The following is a 27,191-nucleotide window of genomic DNA, read 5'->3' on the forward strand; positions in this document are numbered from 1 at the left end:
GGTTCTGATTTTTGTGGGCATACACCACTCAGCCGCGAGCTTCTTTGTTTTGTTTTCTTCCCCTGCGCATCTTCTTTTGTTGATCACAATTTTTGTTTTCTCTGAAATTCTTTTATTCCAGGTTGCCTGACTTTGCATTTCAATCCAGCGCAGGCCTATCGTTCATTGCACTTCCATTTTTTTAATGTGCCGCTCAGTGTGTTAGTCTGTTAGGATGGAGCATTTGGTATTTTTCCTTTGTCCGTCTCTCTAAATGTGAATCTCTAAGGCCGCATGTGTCTTGCACTACTCACGGCTTGATAATTAGTGTTTGTCTCATGCTACTTTGCAGTTTGTATGTGAATCTGTGTGCGTGTGTGTGTTGCTTGGGGCCTCGACCTCTGAGAGCAGGAGGCTGCCGTTTGCTGCATGGTGTAAAAAAAAAAAAAAAAGGTTCCTTCTTCCTGAACAGATTCTCACCTTTTCGCTTGTCCCCGTTTGGCAGCACACAGCCCATATGGGACGGACGACAGAGTTAAACTCCCCAACCTGACGGACGAGGAGGTGAACTGGCAGGGACTGGAGGATCTGTACAGCTTAAACGAAAGCCTTTATGAATGTAGGCCCGACTACAGCCCCAGCCCCGACAACCGGGTCAACTTCCAGAAGGATATAGATAATATGTTTGCACTGCGACACGTTTTTAACCATTTCAACCGAACCCACGACGACGACGCCACCCTGCCAGAGCTGGGCTCCGGGGCCGGGGGTGGAGGCCCCGAGGAGGGCAGCGGGGAAGAGTCGGCCTCAGCCGGCGACGTCTGGCCTGTCCCGGCCGCGGAGGCTCGCCGCACCGCCCCCGCCCCCAGCACGACGGCGCCGTCACCACCACCGCCGCCGCCCGAAAGGAAAGTGGAATCCGTCGCCAACGACATTCCCGAGAGGCTTTCAAACAGGCCCGGGGCGTCCGCCGCGTCGCCGTCGGCTCCGGGGAGGGACGGGCTGATCTTCCCGAGGGCAAAGCAGCTGGAGGAGCTGGAGGGGGGGATGTTCAGCGGGAACGGAATGACGGAGCTGGAGAGTCGACGCGACGACCTGCTGGGGGCCCGCGACGGCCCGCGAGCCCAGCTGGAGCCCGCCGGGGCCCCCGGAGAGCGTCTCAGCCTGGGCCTCGAAGAAGAGGAGGAGGAGGAGGCCGACGACGACATTTTCCAGGCCCAGGGGTACCTCCCTCTCTCCCCGCAGATGTTGAGGCCCAAGGTGCAGGCCAGCGACCCCCGGAGCCCCCCCACCACACAGACTAGTGTCCCGTTGGTGGTGCAGGCGCTGCCCCTCACCTTGGACTACGAGGGCAGCGGTTCTCTGCCTCAAACCTCCAATCAGACCCGCTGAGGCGGACGCACGTGCGCCGGCCAGCCCCCGACCCCCCCCCGCCGCCCCAAAGAGCCGCTGGTCGCCATAGAGACAGTTATTGGGAAATGAGCTTGCCAAGAGCAAAGGCAAGTGATGCCACCTCAGAGTTGAACAATGAGCATTAAAGTTATTGTTTATTTTTTTACAGGTGCCTACAATTTAGTAAAGTGTTGTTTTTTCAAATATATATTTAGAAAAGAAAAAGCCTTAATGCAGCTAAACTTAACTGTTGGGATTAAAAATAATTAATTCCACATGGATAACACCATTGATGTTTCTAATGTTTTTATGAAAAACGAGTGTGAGTGGTGAAACCATTTCAACATCTGAATGAATAGTTCGCATTAGTCAGCTTCTGTAAGGATCTATAAATCATAAACCTGCCCAGTCACTCCAGCAGTACAGTACCCCCCCTCCTCCCCCCTGCATATTGATAAAAAGGTTAAAATGCACTTTTGAACTTTTTCACGTGACGTTTGAAGACATGATTTATAGTTAAAATCGTATATTTTTTTTCAAACAAACAGCTTTGTCCAGTGACAGTATTTTGTTTTACCTCCTAGTCATAAAGCATTGATAATATCAGAACATTTAGACAATCATGCGACAGTTGACAGTAAGTAAATACACTGACAGCTTGAGCTTCCTATTGACCGATTAGATGCAGCAGTTCTGACTTTGCAGAGTTACACAGCTTTTTATTTGCAGTAAAATGATTACAAATTACAAATAAATCCTTCCACAATCGCCACGGATTAGAACATGTTCACCGTGACACTTGTTTTAATGGAAATGCCACAAAGTCCTTGTGTGTCGTCCGAGCCTCGTTTTGAGTGCAACTCTGGTACCATTTAAAACTGCTTAATGCGTCAGTAAAATACTCACTGCAGCCACTGCATAAAGTATCCCAGCGTTTACCCTTCATGCCTGTAGTTGATCTGAGAGCAACAGGTGCAGATGAACCTGGCGCTGTCCTTTTCTCTCCTGACGGTGTACAAAGTGTTTGAATAACTGTGGCTTCAGGAAAGCCCCGTCGCCGTTAATAAACCCTTTCAACCTGCACAGGGATGTTTCCGCCGCAAGTTCTGTCTCACACACACACACACACACACACACACTGCTCGGGAATGATTACATTCATCCAAGGCAATCATTTTATACCATTAGTTTTTTTTAATGACATTAAGTATTCAAGGCATTTGGAAACCCAAAAGTTCACACATCAGCTTCTGAGTAGAGCTTCTGTTCTTTCCCAGAAATTGACTTTCGGTTCAAATACTGATGAAAGGGGGAAGAAGTGTTAAAAGAACATCTACAGTCAACCAAGTCATGTGCGTCAGTAGTAGACCCGGCATGTAACCAGCAGGACACTGGATGCTAAGAAGTAGGCGTGGAGAACAACGGTGTCCAAAGATTCTCCCTGCGTACGTTCAGAAGAGTTACAAAGGTTCAGTAATTACAGGAGGAGAATTGGAAATATCTTTTTCGTTTAGTATTTTATCTGAACACCATTTGATAAGCGGCCACAACGGAACGTGATAAATACTTCGTTGGAAGATGACTTCGGATCACATTAGGCGCTCTAGAGGACCTGATCAATACTTCCACATTGGTTTTCCGCTTTTGAAGCGGTGATAAACGCACAATGAACTCTTCCCACGTGAATGACACAGTTCAGGCACAACGGGACTAGTCCTCCGTTTTGTAGCTTTCAGTTTGGGTTTTTTTCATTTCAACTACGATATCATGGGTAAGTTCATAAATATGTGTTTAACTATCTGTAAGCTCTATAATACTCATTTGATTGGTCAATATTTACACAATGATCACTTACGAATATGTCATTTGAGGCGCTACATCACAATACTGAAATACTTAGTCACTGCCGTTACACTGGATAATCTTTACCTGGCAGAATACCGTGAACCTTGGCCCAAAATGTTTACTTTTAAAATATAGTCACTGCTTAGTGTTGAAATATTTAATAGCTAAAACTTAAATCTAACCAGTTTATACAACTTTTTTTCTTATATTTCCTTATAAATCTTTTTTAAATCATACTAATGCATTAAATATTAAAGCACTATCTTAAGAAAATAACAAGTCCAAATTAAACCATTTGAGTAAAACATAGCATTGGTTAAAGCTAATGTTGGAGACATTACCACCAATAAGCAGACCAAATTATCTCAAGCTGCAGAAGGTGTAAATTATCTTATATGTCAATCTGGTGGGGTACATTTCAGTGCAATAACTTTAATAGTTAACCTTTTAACCAAGAATTCCATAGTACAGTGAGACAAACCGCAGCGATCACTGGCTATAGCACAATCCCCCCTTTGTCCACTAGAGGGCCCTAAACACCCAGGAACCGAATAGTCAACATCTCACGTTGGGGTCGCTTTGTTTCACATCCTCACTACTTTCCTAAAAGCCTAAACTACAAGATACCTGCTATGTACATTTGATGACCATTAGCATGGAGACGCCGTTTCAATGTAAAGCCAAAATGACGCATCCATTTTTTTTTTTTTGCAGATCGATATGATACAAATAATTCAACTTTGAAGAAGTTGCGAATTGTGGGTCAAATTTGTCGATTTGTTTTGCCAAATTCTACAAAATCTCCAGTTTCAAGTACAATCACATCGTTACAGTAGCTTCAGCACACAGTCAGAGATGAGTCACCTTTGTTATTCCTTTATGCCACGTGGCTAATTACCACACCTTATAAGAGTGAAGTGGTGTCAGATGAAATCGAGATTTCATAGAAGCCAATAAACACTGCGCCACTGGTGCTCGTCAGCTTTAAGCTACATGGTTACTTTGCAAAGGCGAGGAGCTTCGTCCGACGGGTGCAGCTCAGTGACGACTGTTCCAAAAGACGTTGCCGGGGGCAACAAAGCAGAACTTGGTCACTCAACTGAGAGAACAGTGACAATTGGGTAGCTAGCGTTTAGCCTGGGAGCTAGCTTTGTGTACTGGACTGGCCGAGACAGCCTGAGAGGCACAGTTACAGAAAAAGGAAGGAAAATTAAAAAAAACGCTTCTTCAATTGTTATGATCCAACAACACCAGAAAAGAGAAAAAGGCGGAAAAAGGCTCAAACACTAGAGAGGTTGCCGATGTGTCCACAGCTCAGCCTGGAAAGAAAAACAGATTCACCAATGAGTCGACGATCACAGGGCGTGATTGAGCGCGGGAATAAGAAAGAGGTACAGATGTAATACAGAGGGAGCTGTACGTGGGATCTTGCATAGTACAGTTTGTGTCAGTTGTGCTTTAGAGGCTTCGATGAGGCTCGTCCCTACAGAGATATTAATGCCCTGCCCTTTAACAGTAGCACCGTGAAGCGTCTTTGCACCATCCGAAACCTTCGAGCGGCGGCCATGACCTTCTGGGCGGGTGCCGTGTGCGGCTGCGGCTCATGGCGCGCTCGGGAATGAAAGAGCAGTTGTCAGACGAAGCAGCGGTGAGCAGCCCTTTAAATATGTCGGCCGCGCCCGCGTGTGTCCTGCGGCAGCTGCGGAGCCCCAACTGGAGGTCTGATCGGTGTAAAGCAGACCGCGTGTGTCGGGAAGGCACGTGTCACAATGGCCCCCGGGGAGGGGGGGGAGACGCTTGGAGGTCTCTCAGACGCAGGCGGATCCTCCGTGGTGATGCGGCAGCTGGCCGGGCGGGGTTATTGCTTTGAGGGCATTGCCGGGGCAGCTGAGGCTGCTGTGGCCGCGGTTGAGCAGCAGGGCGGCGGGCGGGTCCGGCCGGGGCGGGATGAACACGGGGCAGGAGCGGGTGCGCGCGTGGCTCTTGTGGCCTCCGGCGTGGCAGATGAGCTCGCTGACCGTGCCCAGCGGGGGCAGGCGCTGGCGCCAGCGATCCTCCCGGTCCTCCTTGTGCTTGATGGAGTACCAGGTGAGAAAGATGAAGATGAAGCCCACAAACTTCAGGCTGGCCGCCAGGCCGAAGTAGACGAAGCGGAACGAGGTGACGTCGTACTCCCAGCAGGAGCCGTGCACGCCGCAGTCCTGCTGCCACAGCATGCAGGTGGTGTCGATCACAGCGCCAAAGTAGATGGGCGTGGGGATGTAGGCTGGACGGGTGGATAAGCACAGACATAAGTAAACTAACCCTGAGGGCCGCTCAGGTGGTCATTTACCCGCCAGTTGCTGGAGGTTTGATTACAAATGTGCTGCATTCGCTTAATTCCGCCGCTCCCAATATGTTTATCATTTACCAAGACGTGAATACTCAGGAACTTACCAAGAGTTCGGAGTAGGACAAACTGCATCCCGAGAGCAAAAGGCCTCTCCTGCTCATTGACGGACCTGAGAAAACGAGAGATTCGCCGCATTCAAGTAAAACATTTATGCGTAGCATCTTTTGGGATCAGTTTGTGTCCACGTTGCTGATGCCAGTACCATGTCGTACCAGTGCTCAAAGCGCGCTGTAAAAAGAGGACCTCACCTGAGTGTGACGATGATGGCGGAGGGCTGGGCGCACGCGGTGATGAGGGTGACTATGAAGAGGAAGATGAGGAAGGGGATGAGGGTGTTGCAGGTGCGGTCACACTTCCCCGAGACGGCGTAGCCGTTTTCGTTCAGGTAGGTTTTAACGATGACCAGTTGGAGCTGGTTGACCTGGCCGCCCGAGGACGGAGTGATGACCTGTCTGCTCTGCACACAGCCGCAGTCTGTGTAGTTCCTCATCTGGAGCAAGAGACACACAACGCACAACGTCCCACTCATATCGGGAAGCCTGGAGCGCACACACACAGGCTGACTGGGAGGCTCCAGGGACGCGGAGCAATACAGACATTCCCTTTGGCCTTTTATTCACGCCGTTATAACTTCCTATCCGACATTGTTGTAGAGTCGGACCCTTCCTGTACTTTCAGAGCTCTGGGCTCCGGATGCACAGAGAACAAACAGGTCTTTGTCTGTTCATCATGGTTTGTGTGTCAATTATTTCCCTCACTTACTTCTATCTGATGTATGACTGTGTGTGTGTGTGTGTGTGAGCGTGTGTGTGCATTTACCCCGGTGCTGTCGTTGCCCCCGGTGCTGCATCCAGCCAGACAGGGGTTGAAGTAGGTGATGCCGTCAGAGCCGCACACCGGGGCGTACTCGTGGATCCGGCAGCCACAGTTCACGTTGCAACTGCCCGTCAGGTTCCTGTGGGTCATCGTAAGGGTCGGACTGCAGAGAGGGACGGGCGCCGGTTACATAGACTCACTGGACCGTTTTATTGCAGACCTCTTGTAAATAGTGTAAATATGTCCCATTAAACACAATGCTTCCTGCCGCAAAGAGGATGATGCTTCTGTTTCCCCCGTTTCTGCGTCCATGGCACCTCACTCCGTCTAATGCTCGTTTCAGCAGATGTAAAAAAACAGTACATCATGTGTTTAAGATGGCAGGCTGAAATCCGTGGAACCGTCATTTGTTGTCCGGGGCGTGAAGTGATGCTCGGCCTCATTTCTTCTGCTGGTTGTCGCAGTAGGTACATTTGAGCCCTTCCTCACATGACAGTGTTACATTCCACACAATGTGTGTTAGAGAGAGAGAAAGAAAAAGAGTGTGTGCTCGCATGCATGTAGCAATCAGCCCCGTCTGAGTCACAGGCTCACTGCACTCATTCCACCCCCCCCCCCCTTAAACATTCCTCATGTGGGTGCTAGCGGTGACTAGTGACCAGTGCAGTTAATAGCGAGGAGCCGCTACGGGGGTCACACGTCTTGTTGACCCCTCTATAAACTCTGGCTAAAGCGAACACTGCGATTGTTAATTGTTCCGCTGTGGGGCTTTAGAAGGACTCGCTAACTCTTCGGCAAATAGTCACGGTGATTAACTTAGTTGTGTGAAAAGCAAATGAACGGAGTCAACGCTTTGTGTGCAGTGAACCTCTGAGATGATGCACCTGTGGAGTCGACGAAGGACCCCGGGTCCATCAAAGTATTTGTATTTTTTGGTACATGGCTGCAGAATACAGCATAGATATATATTAGGAGTTATGTGTTATACAAGTCCCCCCCCGCGCTGTAAGCGGGTTTCATTCTGTCTGCAGGGGGCTGACGCATCGGACGACTGTTTCGTTAACTGTTCAGCCTGGCCGCTGACGTGCTGCAGAAATAGAGGCGGCGGAGAGATTGGACGGCGCCACAAAAGCAGATGCGAGTGGTGCTAATGAATCACTTCTGACTCCAGCACGTGGCGATGGAGCGGCGACAGCCTCCCGCGCCCGCGTGTTATTTCTAGATTTGGCCAGCGCGTTGGTCCCTACCCGGTGGTGTACGGGATGTTGATGCCTCCCAGATTGATGCTCTCGCAGCCCACTATGAAGAGGGTGGAGAAGCAGAGCAGGGACACCCCGCTGCAGATCATGGCCAGCTTGGCAGACTCTCTGGCGCCGAGCTTCAGCTTCTTGATGATGTAGCCCCCGAGCACGATGCCCACCCCGGCGCTGGGTACGATGATCACACCTGTGAGGGTTTGTGAAAAAGGGTGAGACGGAGTGAAAAAAAGAAGAAAAAAAAGTGTTGTGCTATACAAAGGCTCAGCTATAGAGCAGCTAATTAGTGTCAAGATTTTTAACACCAAAATAATTGCTGTAAAACATCACTGAGTGCGATAAACAGCTGATCTTCGGTATTTTTAGATCAGTTTTTTCCTTTTTTTAAAATTAATTTTCAAATAGCAAAGTGACTTCTCACCCTGGTCCAAGAATAAATATCTCCATCAATGTGACCAAGCTGCACTTTGGGGCTTCCAGTGAGTCATTTGAGGCTGTGGCAGCACGGAGCACGTGACCCGCTCCACTGCAGCCGGTCTAATTGACAGCGTGAAGAAAAAGGCAAAGCTGGCCAACGGCAACTTGGACCGCACGTGTGCGTGCGCGTGTGTGTGTGTCAGATTGTGACGGAGGTGAGGCCCGGGGAGGTGGCACGTGGCGGCCTTTGAGCCCGGCCACAGGCACCCACGGGCCGGTTAACGAGCAAGATGGGGTCAGTCAGTCAGTCAGAGAAGTGATCCCAGCTCGGAGAAATGTCATTTGTGGGTGGCAGAAGATGGAAAGTGTGTCTTTTTGAGCGCGCTCGGCAAAAGAGAGCTGGGGCAAAACATTATACTGTCAAGTGCACGTTTATGTGGTAAAACCTTCAATATGTACACAGCAAAACCAGATATCATATCGGTGACTTAAGGCACAGACGCATTTGAGGATGCAGAGCTCTACAAATGTCGGCAGTCATTTGATAAAATGTGCTAATCTATTACAAAGCACCTCATCACATAAGATTCTCACAACAACACCTTTACCAGGCTTACAATTGTAAGAAACGTAAGAAAAGGTCAGCAATACAACCAGAGCATAATGGGGGGGGGGGGGGGGGGGAGCTGCATGGGAGTGAGGCGTGTGCAATGTGTTACACACCATCTCTAATGAGCGCGGAGCGGCTATTAATCAGCTGAGAAGCAGACACCGAGGTGGTCATTTGTGAGATTTCCATTCATCTCATTTTGACATCTTCGGTTTCTCCATTGCAGCGTTTCTGGTTTCTTCCTACAGATCCCTCGCAATTCAGTACGGCAAAGCTTGGTCGCGTTCTCTGGGCCACGGTGGCTCACGCCGCAAAGGTCTATAAACCAAACTAATTCCTCCATCTATTGCTAGTAAAGCACTGTTGTGACATATTGCAACTACAGCCGAAACACAATATAAGAGTTAAGTGAAGTGAACAGGACCGTATTCAATCCTAATCTGTTGGTCGGTTTCATTAAAGATCCAGAGTGATGTTGGTTTCATCTGAAAGCGCAAACACTGAAGTACCTTCAATGTACCGGGGAACTTGTTAACATGCTGTTGCTTATTTACGCAAACCAACATATATGAAGAAATATTAGTGTCTATTTGAGACATACAAGTCATCAAAAAATAATGGTATTGTTTCTACACAACTACTAAGAAGCAATGACCATAACCATGCTAATAATAGTCAATATTAAGTGCACAGTAAAGTTGATGTTTTTGGAGTCCAGTTATTTCAAAATTTGTTGCATTTTCAGCAGGATGTTTAACATCCAATCACAGTAATGTTAAATAAATCCCACCATGAACAGGCATTTTTCAGAGATACCCCGTAGTTGACCAGTCTTGAAATAAAATACCTGTGCTCTTCATCTAAAATAAAAAACACAATCAATTACAGGATGACGACATTTCCAGGATTTCGGGTTCACTGGTTTTACAACAATTCCGTCTGGTACTTTGGTCGTTCTTAAAAAAAAAATAAAAAAAAGATTTGAATAACCCTCATCGGGGAAATGTTACAGTTGGCGAGTCCATCTGTGTGTTGGAGGAAGCCGTGTTCTCCCATCAGCAGGAGCACACGGTTCTCCTCCTCCTCCTCCTGCTGGTGCTGCTCACCAACCATCACATCCAAGCAACCTGGCATCGTTTAGGTGGCCATGGCAACCGCACCGCCGGCCCTAACCCCTTGTATCCTGGCAACGGCGACCGTGGCATTGTGCGCGCATTTGTTTGTGCATCTAAAAAAGGTGATCAGATTTTAGCTGCAATACATGGACACCAACACACTCACTCTTTTAGCAAAATTGTAATAATATTTGTTTATCTGTGACCTTCAAATAAAACCCATTAAGTAAATGATCTATCACTAAAAGTGTTGCAGGCTAGAGTAAGAGTTCGAAACACCGTTTGAATACCATCATGTTCTATTGCATTATTCATTCTTCATTACATATTGTAAAGAATCCCTCATCAGGCTCCCACACATCCTTCATGCTGCCCCCCCAAAGCGACAGTGACCGATGACTCACAGACAACTCAAAGCTGAGCCCGAGTCCGCTGTGCAACTGTGATGGACTCGATAGAAAAGAACAACGGGAACCGAGGCCGGCGCCCTTTCCACAGACTGACCGGTGTAGATGCTGGCGTTGGAGGCGGGGATTCCAAACTGTGACTCGATGAACTTGGGGATGAAGGTGATGAAGGCGGTCACGATGGCGCACTCCGCCGTGTAGGACAGGCTGACGAACAGGAAGGTCTTGTTGCTGAGGATCCTCAGTGCTGCCTTGGGGAGGTCTGCGAGAAGGAAACAAGACGAGACGGAGCATCGGCTGCAATTAACACACAGCCGGCCTCTTTAGTGTGGCTCTCGCGCCCACAATAACTCAGCTGGGAGGATCGTTACTGGGACGCTGTGAATAAGGAAAAAGCTGATCCGTGATCGTAACCCGAGCAGTCTTTGTGCCATAATTAACTGGTGGAATAATTAGTAATTTAACACCATCTTTAAAAGTCTCGAACAACAGGCATCACACTGGAAGAGCGTTTCTGTTGCCGGGCAGAACGGTTTCTGAGTTTTCCGTGTGGAAAAACTCAAAACGTGAGTCTCAAGCTCGATTAACGATTTCACAAATCGTGTCACCGCAGTGCCGCCGATACGCCAACTCAATGAGGCGTCTGCTGAGAACGCCAATCAGATTGAAAAGACGTTCCTTCAACGTCCACTTGTCCACTTGTCCTGCTCCTCTCACTTCATCTTCAAAAACTGTACATTTATAAAAATTGACAGAAAGAAGTATTCAGAGTAACTTTAACAATCACCTGGTTCAGACCTTGAGAATGAAATAGTCGGGACTTACTTGAAACTATTTTCATGCCATCAGTTTATACCAGCAGAAAGAAAGAAATGCTGAGAATCTGCAGATGCCCACGGCTTGGAACATTCCAGAGTCAAAGCTTAACTATTAAACAAAAATGTTCATTGTTGGCATTTTCCAGTGTTTGCTGAGGATCCTAAGAGAGGAAAACCTCCTCGGTGAAAACAGCTTCTTCAGCGCGGCGTGTGTCTCACGAAAAGAGCACAATTTGCGCTTTGGACAAACGCACACAAGCCTACAATACATTAGAGGTCCAAACATCGAAGTGCCTGGGTCTGCTAGATCAGCACAGCAGACGTGCTGCAGGGACAGGTAGAAGAGGAGGGGAGGATCTGATCCCCCACACCAATGATTCTACCGAGTCTACACACATTTCTATTAATATTAAAATAGTATAACAAAGGGTGTGAGAGCAAACATGCACTCTGCAGCTCAGACGGTCCACTCCGGTGTGTGGAAACGTGACCGAGAGTTCCCCCGAGAGCTCATTACAGACAGACAGAGAGAGGAAACACTGGAGCAGAATGCAGCTCATCCAGGGGAAGCCAGGAGATCCCTGGATGAAGATAAAAGCTCCTTAAAACATTTAAAACAGGGTTTCATCCCAACTGATAGTAATCATTCATGACTTAAATCCATGTTTACTATTAATCTACTGAAGTAAATGGACCCAAATGTCCGCCAAAACTGCCTGTGGTGCCTTCAAAAGAGATCTGAACAGAGCTTCTGCTGTTCGATATAAGAAGTAATCCTTCCCATCGATGGGATCACTGCCCATTTGTTTCTTTACCTACAGGGCGCATGCGACACCTCTCCGGGTGGAACGGGCCGATGTTCTCCGCTTCTCACCTTTGATGTCCTTCCCAAAGCCGATGGAGGAGGAGACGTTCTCGTCTTTGCCGCTGGACTTTTCCTTCATCACCTCGTCGTCGCTGGACACGTCGCCGGGCGAGCCCATCTTTTTCTTCTTCCTCTTTTTGTGGCGCGGGGGCAGCTTTTTGGGGAAGGCGAACATGGGAAAGATGACCAGAAGCATGGCAACGGAGCACAAGAGAAAGCCGCTCCACCTAACGGGAAGAGACAGCGGGTTGGGACAATTGAGAACGGATTCATCGACGCACGGGAGAAGGGACAGAGCAATAAAACACGCGTGTGCATGCACGTTTACCAGTTGCCAACAAAGCGGGGGTCACTCTGATCGATGTTGACCACAGTCTTTGGGTCGACGTAGAAGCCGATGAGGACGCCTCCCAGCAGGTAGCCGGCTGCAGGTCCCAGGGCTCCCATCACGTACATGACGGCTGGAAGAGACCCGGAGAGACGACCAATCAGAAAGCTGCACGGAACTCAAACATCCCTTTGAACTAGAGATGCGGTGACCCGAGGGCACGCCTGCAGCTCTCAGCCGCCAGCGGACCTTCGCGGTGAAACATTAGCCCGCGGGGGCTCTCGAGGCCTCGCCGGGGCGAGTGATTCACAAGCCGCCACTTTGCCGCAGGAAGGGAAAAAGTCATTAGAGTCAATAAAGTTAGATAACCAAGAGTTGGACAAGTGGAAACACCTCCTGTGGACATCCGGCGGAGACCAGTCGGGGCAATTTACTCGCTGTAATCGGCGGGGGAGGGGAGTGTGGGTGCTCTATAATTACGCCTGGAACATTGCCGCTGGTGAGAGCGTGTGCGTGTCTCAGGAGAGACTTGTGTGTGTGCATATGCAATCGATGTTTAAGTGAATTACTCAAGCAGACAAAGCAGTCACTTTTCAATGTTCCCTGGCAAGGTGTCTACAAGCCACTCGTCCATTCCGCGCACGCACGCACGCACGCACGTTAGCTCCTCTAGCACGGCTTCAGCAGCGTCCCTAAGCTCAAATCCTCGTCCACAGTTAATTACATCACGGCTTCTTTAGATGAAACCGCAGGGGAGCAGTGAAAGAGATGAATAGGTTGCCGGAAGGAGACATTTTTTAAAAAGACAAATCTCAGCCCGATAGGACACACGCATATATATGTAGACGTGAGATTGTGCATTTAATTAGATATATAAATAGGGTCTGTGGTGGTTTCCTTCCTATGAACCGAGCAGACTTGAATCCCTTCCCTAAGTCTCTTGCACATGATAAATCATCTTGGTAACTGGTAACCATCGCTGGACCAGTTGTCATATCCTGATGGCGGAGTGTGTCGATTCGCTGCGGCAACCAAACAGTTACACAATGTAACTGGAGCCGTTCCCCACCAAAACAAGTCATTATAGCCGGCAAGGACGGCAGGAGGTCGCATCTCGTTGTTTGTTGTTGAAAATGAAAACAGAAAAAGCTACTGAATCAGTCTCTTGTGGTAAACAAAGTAATCTCTTTAATCTATGAAGCACAGCTCGTAGTCCGATACAGAAAGGCAACGGAGTACAAAGATGAGGACGGGTCTAAGATGTCGCTTTGGGTCACTTCAGACTCAAATCTCCTGCTTTTCGATTCGTGACGACGGGGGCCCGTAAACCCGAGCCGGGATGAAGGACGCCAGGGCAGAGCCCTCGATTTGGGGCACTGCCACGGCGGCAGCAGACGCCTTTAACGCGAGGGACGATCCGTCACAGGCGTCACGTAGTTTTCCTACACGGGTGGAGGTAATGGATTAGGAGCTCTCCATTGAAGCTATTGGCTTTCCACTTTTCCGTTATACAAAGTCAGCATCTGCACAATCCTAAGCCGCGACTTCCAATGAGTTTTAGTCATTTTGTGCTGACTTTGCTGCATGCACGGGGCCCGCGGGAAAAGATGAAGTCACGCGGCGTGCAAATGTTGGGAGGCAAAATTATTGTTTATTGCAGAGCCCTGTGGGAGGGAAATGATTCTCAAAGACTAACATAAACCAAGGTCACTCCCTGCCTGCACATTAGATACACGCAGAGACTCTTTATAACATGCATGTGGACACGAACACGTGGCCTGCAAGGGCATCAAGGGTATGAATGGGGGGTGGGGGGGCGGGTATGGTTGGAGAGCTTTATATCGCACCGTTGACCTCAATCTAGAGTTTCCGGCCCATTATTTATGAGGGATGGACGCGGCGGTGTGCCAGGGAGAGATTTACTCCACCACATTCCAGAAAGAGAGAGGCAATATAGTGACAGAGCGGAGGAGATAAAAAGTGATCAATGGGAGAGAAAGCGGAGGGGAAGGGAAACGGATGAGGCGGTGAAGTAACGGCGAGAGCGGTGGAACATAAAGAAACAGAGGGAGGGGGGGCTGGTCTGCACTCCGTGGCGACTGATCCGGCGGTGTAACAGCGTGTGAAGCTTGCTCAGCAACATCCCTCTCATACCCGACCTTCGTGGTCTCCACTCAGCCTCCTCCACGCTCCGCAAGAGGCTCCTCTCGTCCGTCTGTCTGTCTGTCGGTATTCATCATGAGCCGCACTGACTCATTCGGAGCGTGTAGGAATGAATGAGTGCGAAACGGAGAGGAGAGAGACGTGACGAGAGGCGTGAAGATGAGGCGCGATGACAAGATGGCAAATGCCCAGGTGGCTCGCTGGTGCTTTCGGATTGCAGAGCCATTGCATCTTCATGCGCTTCAGTGAGTCCTTCACCGAGGACTCAACTTCCCTTATACAATTATGTTCACAAATTTGGGGGATTGTTATTAAATTGTCAGAATTTAGCAGAATGCTTGCAGCCTGATTGATTCTGCAGTCCAAAACTCTGTAGTCATCTTATAACTGTAATATACCCCCCAAAAAAAAGAATCATGCTTCATTTAATAGATGATTTGGGGCACTTCACTCTCCTCAAAAGAAGTACAAGGAACTGCGGAACACACGGGCCTCCAGTGGATCAAATATGTGCCTCGGCTGTAAACGGAATTACAGGTATAACAATTAAATGTGGTCTGTTACGCCCCCCCCCCCTCCCACGACCTTCTGTTCTCCTCGCCCCTCACCCTCGAGAGAAGGCCCACTGCCCCTAATGGAGCATCTCCCCGGGGGAACCAAACTAATCAGCACAGATTCGTGATTTCATTTCATTACGTAGACAAAATAAACGGCGGGACTCCCGCTGCCTTGTCACAGCGCCTGCAGGCTCAGAAGGTTGCGGCTGACCTGGCGATCAGCCTGCAATCCGCCTCCGAGCAGAACTTTGCGGGACGGGACGGCAGGAAGCAGCGCGGCACCCTCGTATACGCGTTCAGTGAGTCGCGGTTCAATCAGAGCAGTCGTCTGATTATGCATTATTCAAGAGTCGTGTCATGTTGATTTATGCTACATTACCTATTCACTCCGACGCGGGGGGGGGGGAGGGGTCGATCCCCACATGTGCTGCGCGACGGAGATAAATCTAAATGAGCTGTTCGGCTTTATTTAATAACGTCCTCTTTTAGGAGTCTGAATTTCTCACATGCTGCACCGAGGGTCGATGTCGGACCATCTATAGTGGGGCTGTGGAAAAAAAAAAAAAAAAGAATGAAAGGGCCGGGGGCAGCGCCGCATGCGGGGATCAATCCAGTCATGTGACCTCGCCCCCCTGAATGACAAGAGGAGGAAAAAGGACAATGAAATGGGGGGGCAGTGGGGGAACGACGGCATTGTCATGGCAACTTGCTGACATCGCAGTGTCTTCTTACATGTCCTAACCTTTACCACTCTACCCAGAAGGGCATCCAGGGGAATTGCTGCCCCTGATGTATACAGACACACACAGTGTGACGGATGTATAATGAATAAACCTCTACATCACTTTAATGCCACCTTTAGATGAAAAGGCTTGATTCCTCCAATTGATTTCCTTTGTGTGGACCCTCTCACGCTGCGTCAGGTTCCGCACTGAGCGTCACAAAGCACACGTTCTATTTTGGGTTGCGTATGTGACTGCAGCCCAGGGTGCTAAGAGGAATATAGATCGGAGGGTGTGATGAAAATGTAAAAGTACACTCACAACCAGTCACTGGTGTGGCGCACAGCAGCAGCAGCAGCTCCACAAATGGAAAAAAAACAACACTTGTTCATTTGGTTGTCCGGGCGGCGCGGAGCGGCACGACGTTAACGCATCGCACCGTCAAGCTGCAGCCAGAGCCCCAAAAAAAATAAATCCATAACAAGTTTTGAAAGTCTGAACATAACATGTAATGAAATAACTGTAAAAAAGCTTTTCATATAGTGTGAAGTACAAATACATCAAGTACTGCACACCTCACTCATATTAATTCATAGATGAATGGAGACCACAATCGAGAGCAGTTGTTTGTGATCCTGCATTGAGCATCACGTGATTTATGGACACAAAACGTCGTTATAGTTGCTTGTAAGTGCTTCGCTCCGGCAGGACAAGAACAGTCAGGGAGAGACGGAGATGCAAATCAACAGGGGGTGTAAATAGAAATAAGGCCTGGGGAAGTTAATAGCAGAAGGTGGTCGAGGTGGTGAAAAGCAACGAGAAGGAAGTGAGGTTGAAGCAAGTAAGACGTAAGCAGAGTACACTCGCACATATTCAGACACGGGAAGAAAAACACACATTATAGTGGCCACAATAAAAGTGTGAACACAGGTTCACATAAAAAAAATAAAAAAAATCCAGCAGCACATATTGTGCAACAGTGGGCACAGCCTGGTGAAAGCCTCTCCAACACGGCGCTCACAGGTCAAGAAGCAATTTCTGCCGTGAAGTCGGGATATTTCCTCTGTGATATTAACATGCTGATTTAGCTTTGAAGCGGCACGGCGGCAGCAGCAGGCGATTGCATGTGTGTGTACATACAATTGCCAGCAAATATTTTGGACTTGGATTTTAGACAATATCGGTTATTTTCTGGAAAACACTGCTTCCTCTTGATTGTAAGTTATCTTTAAATGGTCTGACATTGCATCTTTGGTTAATAATAATTCTATTCAAAATGTCAACTATATTTGATTGTCCATGATGACACACCCATTTTTCCCCCACTGTTCAGAACATGAATGACTTATGAGTTCCTTGTAGGCTATATTATTTATTAAAATGACCAAAAGAAGAAGGGAATATATTCTGCACATTCATACCGCATTGATATTAACTATTTTATGTTACAGTACTGGTAGTCAAGGAAAGTGCTGAGAAGCGATGGCATCCTGCAGTCAGCACAGCGGGGGGGGGGGGCCTAAATGTGGTGGAGACATTAAGGGGAACCATACGGACGGGCAACATCAAAGCCTCTCCTGCTTTCAGGCGGGCGTCACCGTCATAAGCCCCTTTGAGCGAAAAGACATGACCGATCACAGGCGGCACAGAGGACTCGACCAGCATCTTAAGTCCGCCTTCTCACAACCCTTCACCCCCCCCACCCACCCGCCTGCCTCTCGCCTTCCACGTGGCCTGACACGGTGACCTCGTCTCTCATGCACATGTGGTGAGGGCGCACGAAATGAAAAATTCTGAAATCTACAGCAGTGGAAGGCATCCGGTCACGCCTTTTGAAAAAGAGCAGTCGGCGATTGTGGCGTCTCTTTTGTTGTGGTTTATACCAAAGCTCCTCGCTGCAGGAGAGTGATGCCCAAAGCGATGTCATTGCACAAAGAAAAACCTCCAGAATACACGGCAAAGCGTGCAAGCCGCTACACTTCACTGGCGACGGCCCCCCAGGCTCACTTACACAAAATCAAATACATGGAAATTGAGGACAAGAGTGAAATAGAGGGGGAGGGAGGGCGGGGGGGGGTTCACCTCTATGTCTCTCCTGCTAGAGGAGGGCGGCGCAGGCAGCTGGTGAGTCACCGCTCCACACGTCTCCCCTCGCCGTAGCAGTGAGCCCCCTCAGCTTTTTTTTTTTTTTTAGCACGTCTTTTCCTGACGGGACCCCGGGAGGACTTGTCCTGTGCGTCACGGATCCGGGATCTGACGCAAAACGGCCATTTTTCTGCTGATTCTGATGCTGCCGTAGAGGCTTTTTGGAGCTGCACCGACAGCACTAAAGGACCACAGATGTGCTGCTGCGGACTTCTGTCAGCGAACACTTCGGGGGCCGAGGGCCACGGTTGAAAGCTTGGGAATCCAAGTGAGCAAATGGGCAGATGTCTCGGATCATGGAAATGGAAGGAGAACCTTCTTCTGTGCTGCGTTCAAAAACGTGGGACTGGGCCTCTGACCTCATCGCTGTCAGAGGGAGCAATGCTCTGCTTGGGACAAGAATGTTTTTAACGTCGAAGTCAAGAGGGTTATCAAAGGTTTACAAAGAGTTATATTTGATCACGTGTGGGTTCCTGTTTTTTTTAAACATTGGGAACATTTTGTTGTTCTTCTGTTTAATTTGATTGGTACTGATGGTGATAAATTGTAAAAAGCCAAATGTTCGTGTCCAAGCTTAATGAAGGTCTGCGTAAAGCATCCCTCTCGGATTATGTATTATTCCCAGTGTTGTAAAAGCTGATTAAGCCTGCAGAAAAGAGCACGCTATGTACTTGCTCTTCTAAAAATTGTTGATTGTTGATGTGATTTAACCGTCATGTTTAATTCTGCTTTCATGAGCTGCTGGAGAGGTATTTTTGTGAAATCCTACTCTGTTGTCAGTCAGGAGGAGAACATGCGGCACTGCGGCACTCACATTGCCCCTCGTGACAAACCAACACGAGGCAACCAACATCTGTTCATGGTCCAGCCAATCAGAGGCGATCCTCACGTTACCTCTCGCCACGACACACTCTGGTGGAGTGCTGTCAATCCTCTGTGTGTCTGTGCATGCATAATGTTCCAGATAATCTTTCGGCTGACAAGGGGCCATGGAAGTGGCATCTGGTCCAGGGTGGGGGGGGCAACGGCATTATACTAGTGTGCGTGTGCGTATCCATTGGAGTAGTGAGCACGGCGCTTTAGGTGTTGTGCCAAAAGCTTGCACCTGCAGCTTTTCAGCCGCTCTCATTGGGACACGGCCCGGCCCTCTGGTTCCTGGTGCTAAAAACCTCATCTTTGGCCAGAGCCGGGACTTTTTGGCCGGTTCATCAGTACACCCGGCGTCTGTCCGATTGCCAGCGCCGGCTCCCCCTCAAGAGGAAAATAATGTAATAAAGAAGGTTCAGTTTCTAAAAACAGCAGCTCTTGTCCTTTCCGCCAAGAACATTTAACAACATTTTAAAGTTATCAAGGCATATTCTTAAATCATATTTACAACTGCTTTTTAGTGACTTGGCAACAGTGAAAACAACGATAACAGGCCATACAAATATTAATAGCCAAGCGTATGTGATCTTAACCACTAATCTGGAATACTTTGATTATTGCTGTGAATATAATCACTGTGGCAGCAGATGGGGCGACTACACAACACGGCCTTCATTCTTACCGTGTGCTGCAGGTCCCAGCACGCATGTTCTGCAGCAGACGGGCCTCCTACACGCGACGAGTACGAAGCCGGTCTGAGGCGTCGACGTGTCAGACTCCTCCAAAGTGGCTCCGCACGGGCGTTCAAATACCACCGAGGCAAAGCACTCGGTGCTGCAAACACTTGTGCTCACTCCAAACCCCCCCACTTGCAGGTGCGTACACCCACGCATGCACACGCACGCACCCTGCCAGCTCTACGCAGCTGCTCGCTCACCATTCGCACCCGTCAACGGTTTTCCAACAACTAGGCCTCACGTAAAAAGACACAAATCAACAAAAGCCTGATCGAAAGGTTAGCGGGCTTTCATTTTATAAAGCATCAGCGTACCTGTATAAGGCCATTAAAAAGAAGTGTAAAAATTAAACCTTTCACCCGCAACTCCCACATTAATGAGCAAACTGGGGCCGCTAACATGAGAGGATGCCTCTCGTCCACAAGCACCGTCCAATGAGCTGCATCGCAGTTAGACGTTAGCCTAGCTCGAGTTACATAAAAGGCCCAAACGGCTCAACGCTACATTTAGTGACATAACGGCGCCGCCGCAACAGAAGATCGCGCACAGGGACATTTAGTGCCTTCCATTAATGCGTTCGTTGTCCCACCAACGGTTTAGCGAGCGAACCTACTTGGACGTTCTTGGTTGAGGAGAGTATTTTGTTTGTTTTTTGTGTGCGCAACATGTTCCTACACTTGTGTTAAATTCATTAAAATAGCAGCAGCCCCCCCCCAGCTTAACGGCAAAGGGGTCAAGGAGAACAATAGCCGGTTCACTGCTCTGAGGGCATGACACCAGGATTGAGGGGGGTGGGGGGGGGGGGGGGATTCATTTTCTGGTCGGGAAAAACAACACTCCCAACAACAGCCCACAGGCTGAATCACTGCGGGGGGGCCGACTGAGCCGAGCAGATGAGGCACAGAGGGGAAATGTAATCGAGCCTGACATGGACGTACAGTCTGTTCACTATATGCAGCCATTGGATCCACAGGGAGTCCATGCAGGTCAGATTTGTCCAATCCGATTGAAGCTCAGTTTCTAGTGCTTGATAGCGACCACATCATACCGTCTCCCCGGCAACAGATAAACATCTGGTAACTAATTTCCGGACTGGACACATGTTCACACTGCTGAGGAGTTCAAGCAGGGAAAACCCACAGAGAATTGCAGGTTTTTCAGTGTTATGGAGACGGGACGACAAAAGGACATCTTAAGCGGAGTGGCCTCTCGTTTTCTGGTGGTTGCCATGAAAACACGTAGAAGCGGATGTGAGAGCTCGGGGGACACACAAAGAAGTATTGAAAGCCCTTCATCCAGACAGGAAATATAAAGTGAGGACTACAGAGAGAATCACATTAGGGTATGTATGAATGTGGTACTGTTAGTTGTCCAAATTGACCAACATGTCAGGTAATTATGTGATCCTCCCACACACTCAATGCTTGGGCAGCTTCGTGGTCGGGGGAGGAAGAGTCTCCTGTTCTGCGTTTTTTTCTTCTGTACAACATCTGGCCGAGCACATAAGCCGCAACATTAATAAGTCGGAAAATCTGAAATGATATTTAATTTTCCAAGCAGCTTTCTAATGCGTTTTCATGCACAGTCACAATTAAACAGTCTGTAAAAAGGTATTTGCCAACGAGAGCCAGGGATCAAGGCAGATTTGGTAGAACAACACGCGGCGAGGAGCCGGCGGGGGAACAAAGAAAACAAAATTCCACTCCCGCATAGCTCGAAACAAAAGGTTTCTCAGAATTCCTGCGAACAGAAAAACCTTTCCCCAGGAACCTTCCCACAAGGTTAAAACAAACAACAACAACAAGCCGGCCAGAATCCTGACTGTGTTACTGCAGAGACCCCTCCCTCTGGAAACGGTAGTAACCTCCCACGCTGGACTGGACGCTCTCTGGCTTCTCGCATCACTCCGGCTCCTGCCGCAGACTTATTACAGACAAAGTGTCTGCAAGGAGGGCCGAAAAAAGGGTTTTGAGTCATCAGTGGCACGGGAGCCACCTCAGAAGGGTCAGAGGTCACAATGGTGGTAGTAGCGGTGGTGGTGTTGGTGTTGGTCACAGCCGGCAGCCTGGCGGCCAAATGTGACGCCTGCCGCTGAGTGAGAGGGCCGAGCGAAGGGACACGGCGATATTTAAAACCTTCTCTCGAGGAGACGCCAAGGGGACGGTGACGAAACAGCCATCTTTTAATATCTGTGCCTCAGACGGGGGTCAAACGATCCCGAAATGCGATCCGCCAGCGGCATGGTGGGGCACAAGAGAGCAGCTTGTCCAGGGACTTTTCTCTGTGTGTGTGTGTGTGTGTGTGTGCGCGCGCACGTGCAAGATCAGCATTTGCTTTGGCTGCTAGGCAGAATAGGAAAAATTGTTTCACGAAATAGAAGGAGCACAAAAAGGGGGCGGGCCAGAACAATGGGCTTATGTCACTACAAATACAAACAAAACAAAAAAGACGGAACTAACTGCATTTCTGCTGTTTCCTCCCCAATCTGGTCACACGTTGCGCGTGCACACACACACACACACACACACACACACACACACACAGCAACACACTTTGGGAGAGAGAGAGAGAGTGCAACTGTTCTTTCTAAATTTGTCAGAAAGAGAGGAGAGAACACAACCCCAGTGCTTATGTGTGTGTGTGTGTGTGTGTGAGAGAGAATCAGAGGGAGCAGGCGGGTTCTCTAAGCCGTCCGTGCGGGTGATAAAAGCTCTCCTCTCTTGCCAAATTGGGCGCAGCATCGTCTCCTCGTCTTTAGTAAAATAAACAGCCCTCCACCGTCCCGGCACGCTGCGAGGGCCGACGTCACGCGGCACAAGCAGCAATAACACGCACAGGTTTTTTTTTATTTCGGCGTCGTCTGCCCTACGGACTCCTCAATTACCGGGGCAGAGGGACTCTGTGGGTCAGGAGGAATCCATTAACCTCATCCCGCATGTAGCTGCACGGGTATTTGTATGCAAAGAGGCTTCAAAGTCAAGACAATAAATTGTTCAAACATGCCTAAACCAAGAGGGTTGCAACAATATGATTTTTTTTTTTACCGAAAACTCCATGCAGTATGCATGAGTCCATACACCTCCTGTGGAAGGTAGTGTGGACAAGCAGACAGCAATCAAACGAGAGCTGAGATCATCAATAGCAGCTTCTCCGTATCATTAGCTTATAGATCACAGAGGTTGTCCACCCCCCTTTTTGTAGCTAACGGCCACAGTCCAACAGCTTGTAATGGATCAACAAATGTAATAAGGAGAATTTGGATTATTTGGGTCACTGGGTGGGCAAATCAGAAGGAGATGACTGGAGGCCGCCATAAAACAGACAACAAATCGGCTGTTTTTTCAAATTGGAGATGGTTTCCTGTTGTTACTCAACTGAAGAAGAGGAAGCTCATCTGATGCATAGAGTCACCTTCGTATAAGATTGAGTAGCTCCTCAGAAGTCAAAAGACAAACGTTGATCGTAGTAACGCAGAGAATGTCATGTCGTAAATCTGTCAGCGGAGGGGGAGAAACGGCCGAGGAAAGAAGGAAAGAAATGTGCACACGGCGCTACTTCCACACTCCAGCTGACCGTTTTTGTCCTTCTGCTCTCTGGAAACCACAAAAAAGGAGATACACAAAGCCAAATGGACCCTACCCGCATTTCACCGTCGCTGATGAAGTAGGGTGAAGGCAGTAAAGTTCAGATGCGGTGCCAGTTACATTACCATAGTAACGTGGGGCCGGAGCTGGGAAACGGGAGGGGGGGGGGGTGACGGGGTCAGAGGGAATGCCCTATTGTGCACACACAAAGATAACATCCTGAAACACACACACACACACACACTCGATTTCTCCAAGGGCATCAGTGCCCTTAGTGTAAATCTCACTGTCCTAGAAAAGCAAGCGGCTCCTCCCCTCTGAGCCAGTGTAAATTGAGATGGGGTTTACATTAATGGTGGGGGGGGGGGCTATCTCAAGATAATGTCAGGGTGAGGGGGAGTTTTGGTGTCTCCTCGAGACATGGGTAGCCTATATCCCCACACAATTAGAACAGAGAAATATTTTTTGGGGGGGTGAATAAGTGCTCCAGTTCCCCTTCTTTCAAGGAGAAAGTGGGCCGAGATTAAAAAGCTACATAACAAGGTTAACTCTTACACCTGCCAAAACAATGTTTTTATTTGTCAGGTGAAATAAAGAACTATGAGGGATTTGATTTCAAACTAACAAGCCATCACCAGTTGGACTTGTCCTTTTCCCTAAAGCAGCTTATGCCCTATGAAAAGGAAAAGCCAGGGCGCTACTGATGCGTTGCCTCTGCAGCGCCTTCGCCGAGGTGAGGGCACGGCGAGCCTCTGTTTGGGGAGAGGGGGGGGGGTTCTCCTTGTTTTTCTGCCTGGTTCGATAGCCGTGCTGCAGTGACGCAGGGTTCTGATCGATACTGGGTCTCATGGGCCGGTGTCAGCACACACCCGGTCTAATGCTGTGCAAACCAAGGGCGCAGACTAAATAAATAAAAGATGCAAAGATTAATCGTCAATGATTACAATCCTATTAAATCTCTCAAGCTTTTTATCGAGCAAAAGTGCAAACATTCAGCTTTGCTTTTTTTTCTGGATTTGTAGTGTAATGCAGAATATAAATAAATAGATTAACCGATGATGAAAATAATCATTAGCTTCAGCACCAACACACAGGTCAGAGGGAGGCTGACCATCTGTGTAGAGACAGCAGATTGAGACCGATACCCCCACCAGAGCGCACAGACAGGCAGACAGCAGCATTACTTGTGCAATCATCACTCCTGTGCGAGCTATGTGGAGCATGCGCGAACCGAGTCATTCTGAGCGAAACCGTTAAGACGGCACACCGGATGACAGACAGGATACCGGACGTGTAGAAATGATTTACAAAAAAGGAATACAAGCGGTCAATCTGCTAAAACTTAAAACACAACAGCGCTCCTTTCATCATCAGAGCGTGTCACTTTACGGCCTGAGGACACGGCAGTATTGTGCGCCCACACACACACACACACACACACACACACACACACACACACACACACACACACACACACACACACACACACACACACACACACACACACAGTACAGGACCATTAATCATAAGCAACCCAGTTCTGCTTCTTGTCCCACACCCCACTCATGTGCTCCTGGCCCAAAGTTGACATTGCAGTGTCTGTATTTACCTCGGTGTGGTGCAGAGGTCGCATGCCGCGGCGATTAATTCAAAGGGACAGGAGGGCTGATGTAAAAAGGTGGGTGGGGGTCGTTCAACCCTGGGGGTTTACGTGCATGCCCATATACCCTCCTGGTGACCATCAGCAGGACCAGGCCAGCTAAAAGAACATCTCCTTAATCTATCACAACGCAAAATGGAGCAATAGTGGGATGATTGACACTAATCGTCTAACTGTCGATCACCCCAGAGCTCTGTGTCCTTCAAGGGTCATTGTTTGTTTTGAATCTGAAAAGAAAACCTGGATTGCTTTTGTGACATAAGCTTGAAAATAAAAGAAAAAAAAAGCAGGGCGTCTCACCCAAGTAGAGAGATGCATTTTCTTTCTTCACGTTGTCGTCCAGGTAGGTGGGCCCCAGGGTGTAGATGGGCGTGGAGCCCATGCCCACGAGTATCTGGGCGCATATGAACAGAGTCACGTACAGGCCGTGCTCGTTGCCCTCCTGGTCGCGGGGGCACGACGCCGCCGCCGCCGCGCCGGGCTCGCGGCCGCTGCCGTTGCCGCTCTGGCAGAGGCCCTCGTTGCCCATCGACGCGTTCATCTCCTGGATCTGGTACGGCGGCGAGATGAAGTGCGGTAGAGAAAACAACGCCGCCCCCACGGCGATGACCACGCCGCCCACGGCCAACCAGCGGGGCCTCTGGCCCCGGCCCCCGAAGTAGGAGATGAAGACCACCACCAGCAAGCTGCCGATGTCGAAGCAGCTGACCAGCAGGCCGGACTCGGAGCTGCGCAGGCTGTAGCGCTTCTCGATGGTGGTGATGACGCTGCTCAGGTAGCCCGAAACCATCAGCGACTGAATGAAGGTCAGGTAGCACATGCAGAACAGGAAGCAGCGGGAGTCCCGCAGGACGAACCGCGCGTACCTTCTGGCCGGGACGCGGATGAGGCGGGTAAGAGAGAAGCCCAGTTTCCCGCCCCCGCAGCCGGCGGCCCCGCGGCCCTCCAGGGGCAGGGAGGTGCTGAGCCCCACCACGCTGGAGGCGGAGGGGGAGAAGTCCGTCCTGGAGGAGGGAGTCTCCGCCCGACCGGAGTCCGAGGTGAGGGCGGCGTTGGCCGGTCGAGGCTCGGTGGCCTTCCCGTCCGGCCGACAGGGTCCGTTCAGCGCGGGCAGGCTTTTGGACTTGAAGCTGCTCTCGGGGTCCAGCGCGTACTGGTCCTGGAGCTCCCGGATCTCCTGGGACCCGGAGAGGTCACTCGCCGTTTCGTCGTCGCTGTCCGATGGGGTCATGGCGCCGCTCGGGGACGCAGCTTCGGGGGGTCGGCCCCACGTGGCTGTTGCTGGAGAGCAGGGGGGTCACTGGTGCCACATGAGGACACGGGGGAGCTGCTGCTGGAGAGAGGACTCCCTGCCAGTGGGTCTGGATCGGAACCGAACCCCTTTGGTGATGTCCAATGGTTTATCCCACATAGCTGACTCACAGCAGAATACAGAAGGACATCTGCTTCCTTACCGTGACACTTGGGAATATTGTCTAATGGAGTGAATTGTTTTATATAGAAACCGTGCGGGACTAAAAGATGATCATATTGACATGACAAAAAAAAGGTGCTGTCTTCGCGGTCTGTCCCCGAATTAGGATCCCGTGGGGATGTTATGTTGATTTTATGGCTCTTTGTTAGATTCATGGGGGGTTGAAGCCCTTGTCCCATTGATCTGCAGCATCCTATGAAAAAAAAAGGGTGAAACAATCAATTTAAGATATAAACATTAAAAAAAACAATGTTGCTACTTCCAACAGAGACATTAATTAAAGAATACCAAAAAAAGCCTTTCCCTTCTGGTATTCTCGTTATATGTCCACACCGGATAAACAATCCCAAAAGCTAGATCGCCATCGTGAGACGCGTGCAAATATCCCCCCAAAAACAAAGACAAAAACGAGCGCGTGTAAAAAATGTGTGATACTGTCGCAGCGGGGAACCTAAAAATAACAGCGAGCTTCCCTTTGTCAAATCGAGAAAAAATATCTAGAACAAAAGACCACGCTGTCCACAAAACGTCTCATGACTTGGGGAAAGACATTTAAAAAAAAATAAAAAAAACGACTCAACACGAGACACTTCGGTGAATCACGCAACATTAAGTCTCCGTCTGGACTTAAACGGAGACAAAATCTTATTTGAGATGAGCCGAGCGACGGGCTGTCATACTCACACGGGACGCGGGGAGGTAGCCTGTTGTTCTCGCGCAGCGGCCACTCGGTGAATGAGAGCCGATCCATGCGTGCGGATGGCCGCTGCTGGTGAGCAAAGGCCGCGTTCACGGGCTGTGGGAAGTTGTACAATTCCGAGGCAGAAAGCACCCAATTGAGGGCGTGTGTGAACGGTTTGTGTGTGAAGTTAGAGAGCTTAATTAAGGCGACGTCCATGATCATTTGTTAGGTATTTTCCATCTGTCATGCAGACCTTTCGTTGTTATTTCTACACGTATAACACCAAAGTAGGCCTGTGATACTCGAGCTCTAAAAAATAAACGGAAAATAATCACTTCCATCGTTGATTCTTCTACGTCT

General features: G+C 49.3%; 2 protein-coding genes across 9 annotated transcripts in view; one reads left to right on the forward strand and one right to left on the reverse strand.

Annotated features, from left to right (window-relative positions):
• sulf1 (sulfatase 1) overlaps positions 1 to 2,454 on the forward strand; it is a 31,254-nt gene extending 28,800 nt beyond the window's left edge. For all 8 annotated transcript variants that reach the window (XM_078095857.1, XM_078095858.1, XM_040166995.2 and 5 more), the window contains one exon: positions 485 to 2,454. In XM_078095857.1, coding sequence (XP_077951983.1) covers positions 485 to 518 — 34 coding nt within the window. In that variant the 3' untranslated portion in view covers positions 519 to 2,454. The remainder of the gene's footprint in view (positions 1 to 484) is intronic.
• Positions 2,076 to 26,938, reverse strand: slco5a1 (solute carrier organic anion transporter family member 5A1). Its single transcript, XM_040166997.2, has 10 exons — positions 26,834 to 26,938; positions 24,976 to 26,342; positions 12,241 to 12,373; positions 11,922 to 12,139; positions 10,327 to 10,491; positions 7,672 to 7,870; positions 6,428 to 6,587; positions 5,857 to 6,098; positions 5,653 to 5,717; positions 2,076 to 5,482 (listed from the first exon to the last, which is right to left on the reverse strand). The coding sequence occupies exons 2-10, from the start codon at positions 25,904 to 25,906 to the stop codon at positions 5,025 to 5,027; spliced, it is 2,571 nt and encodes an 856-aa protein (XP_040022931.2). The 5' UTR covers positions 25,907 to 26,342; positions 26,834 to 26,938; the 3' UTR covers positions 2,076 to 5,024.
• Positions 26,939 to 27,191: the final 253 nt, after the last annotated feature.

Source organism: Gasterosteus aculeatus, chromosome 21 (genome assembly GCF_964276395.1).
Source record: "Gasterosteus aculeatus chromosome 21, fGasAcu3.hap1.1, whole genome shotgun sequence".
Classification (NCBI taxonomy): domain Eukaryota; kingdom Metazoa; phylum Chordata; class Actinopteri; order Perciformes; family Gasterosteidae; genus Gasterosteus; species Gasterosteus aculeatus.

Bases quoted from the DNA above. Each gene is read 5' to 3' on its own strand.
- slco5a1 (XM_040166997.2), bottom strand. From the start codon at position 25,906: ATGACCCCATCGGACAGCGACGACGAAACGGCGAGTGACCTCTCCGGG. The intron at 12,374-24,975 runs GTGAGACGCCCT...GGTCTCTTCCAG, and splicing joins AAATGCATCTCTCTACTTGG to CCGTCATGTACGTGATGGGA. The intron at 12,140-12,240 runs GTAAACGTGCAT...TCTTCCCGTTAG, and splicing joins CCCCGCTTTGTTGGCAACTG to GTGGAGCGGCTTTCTCTTGT.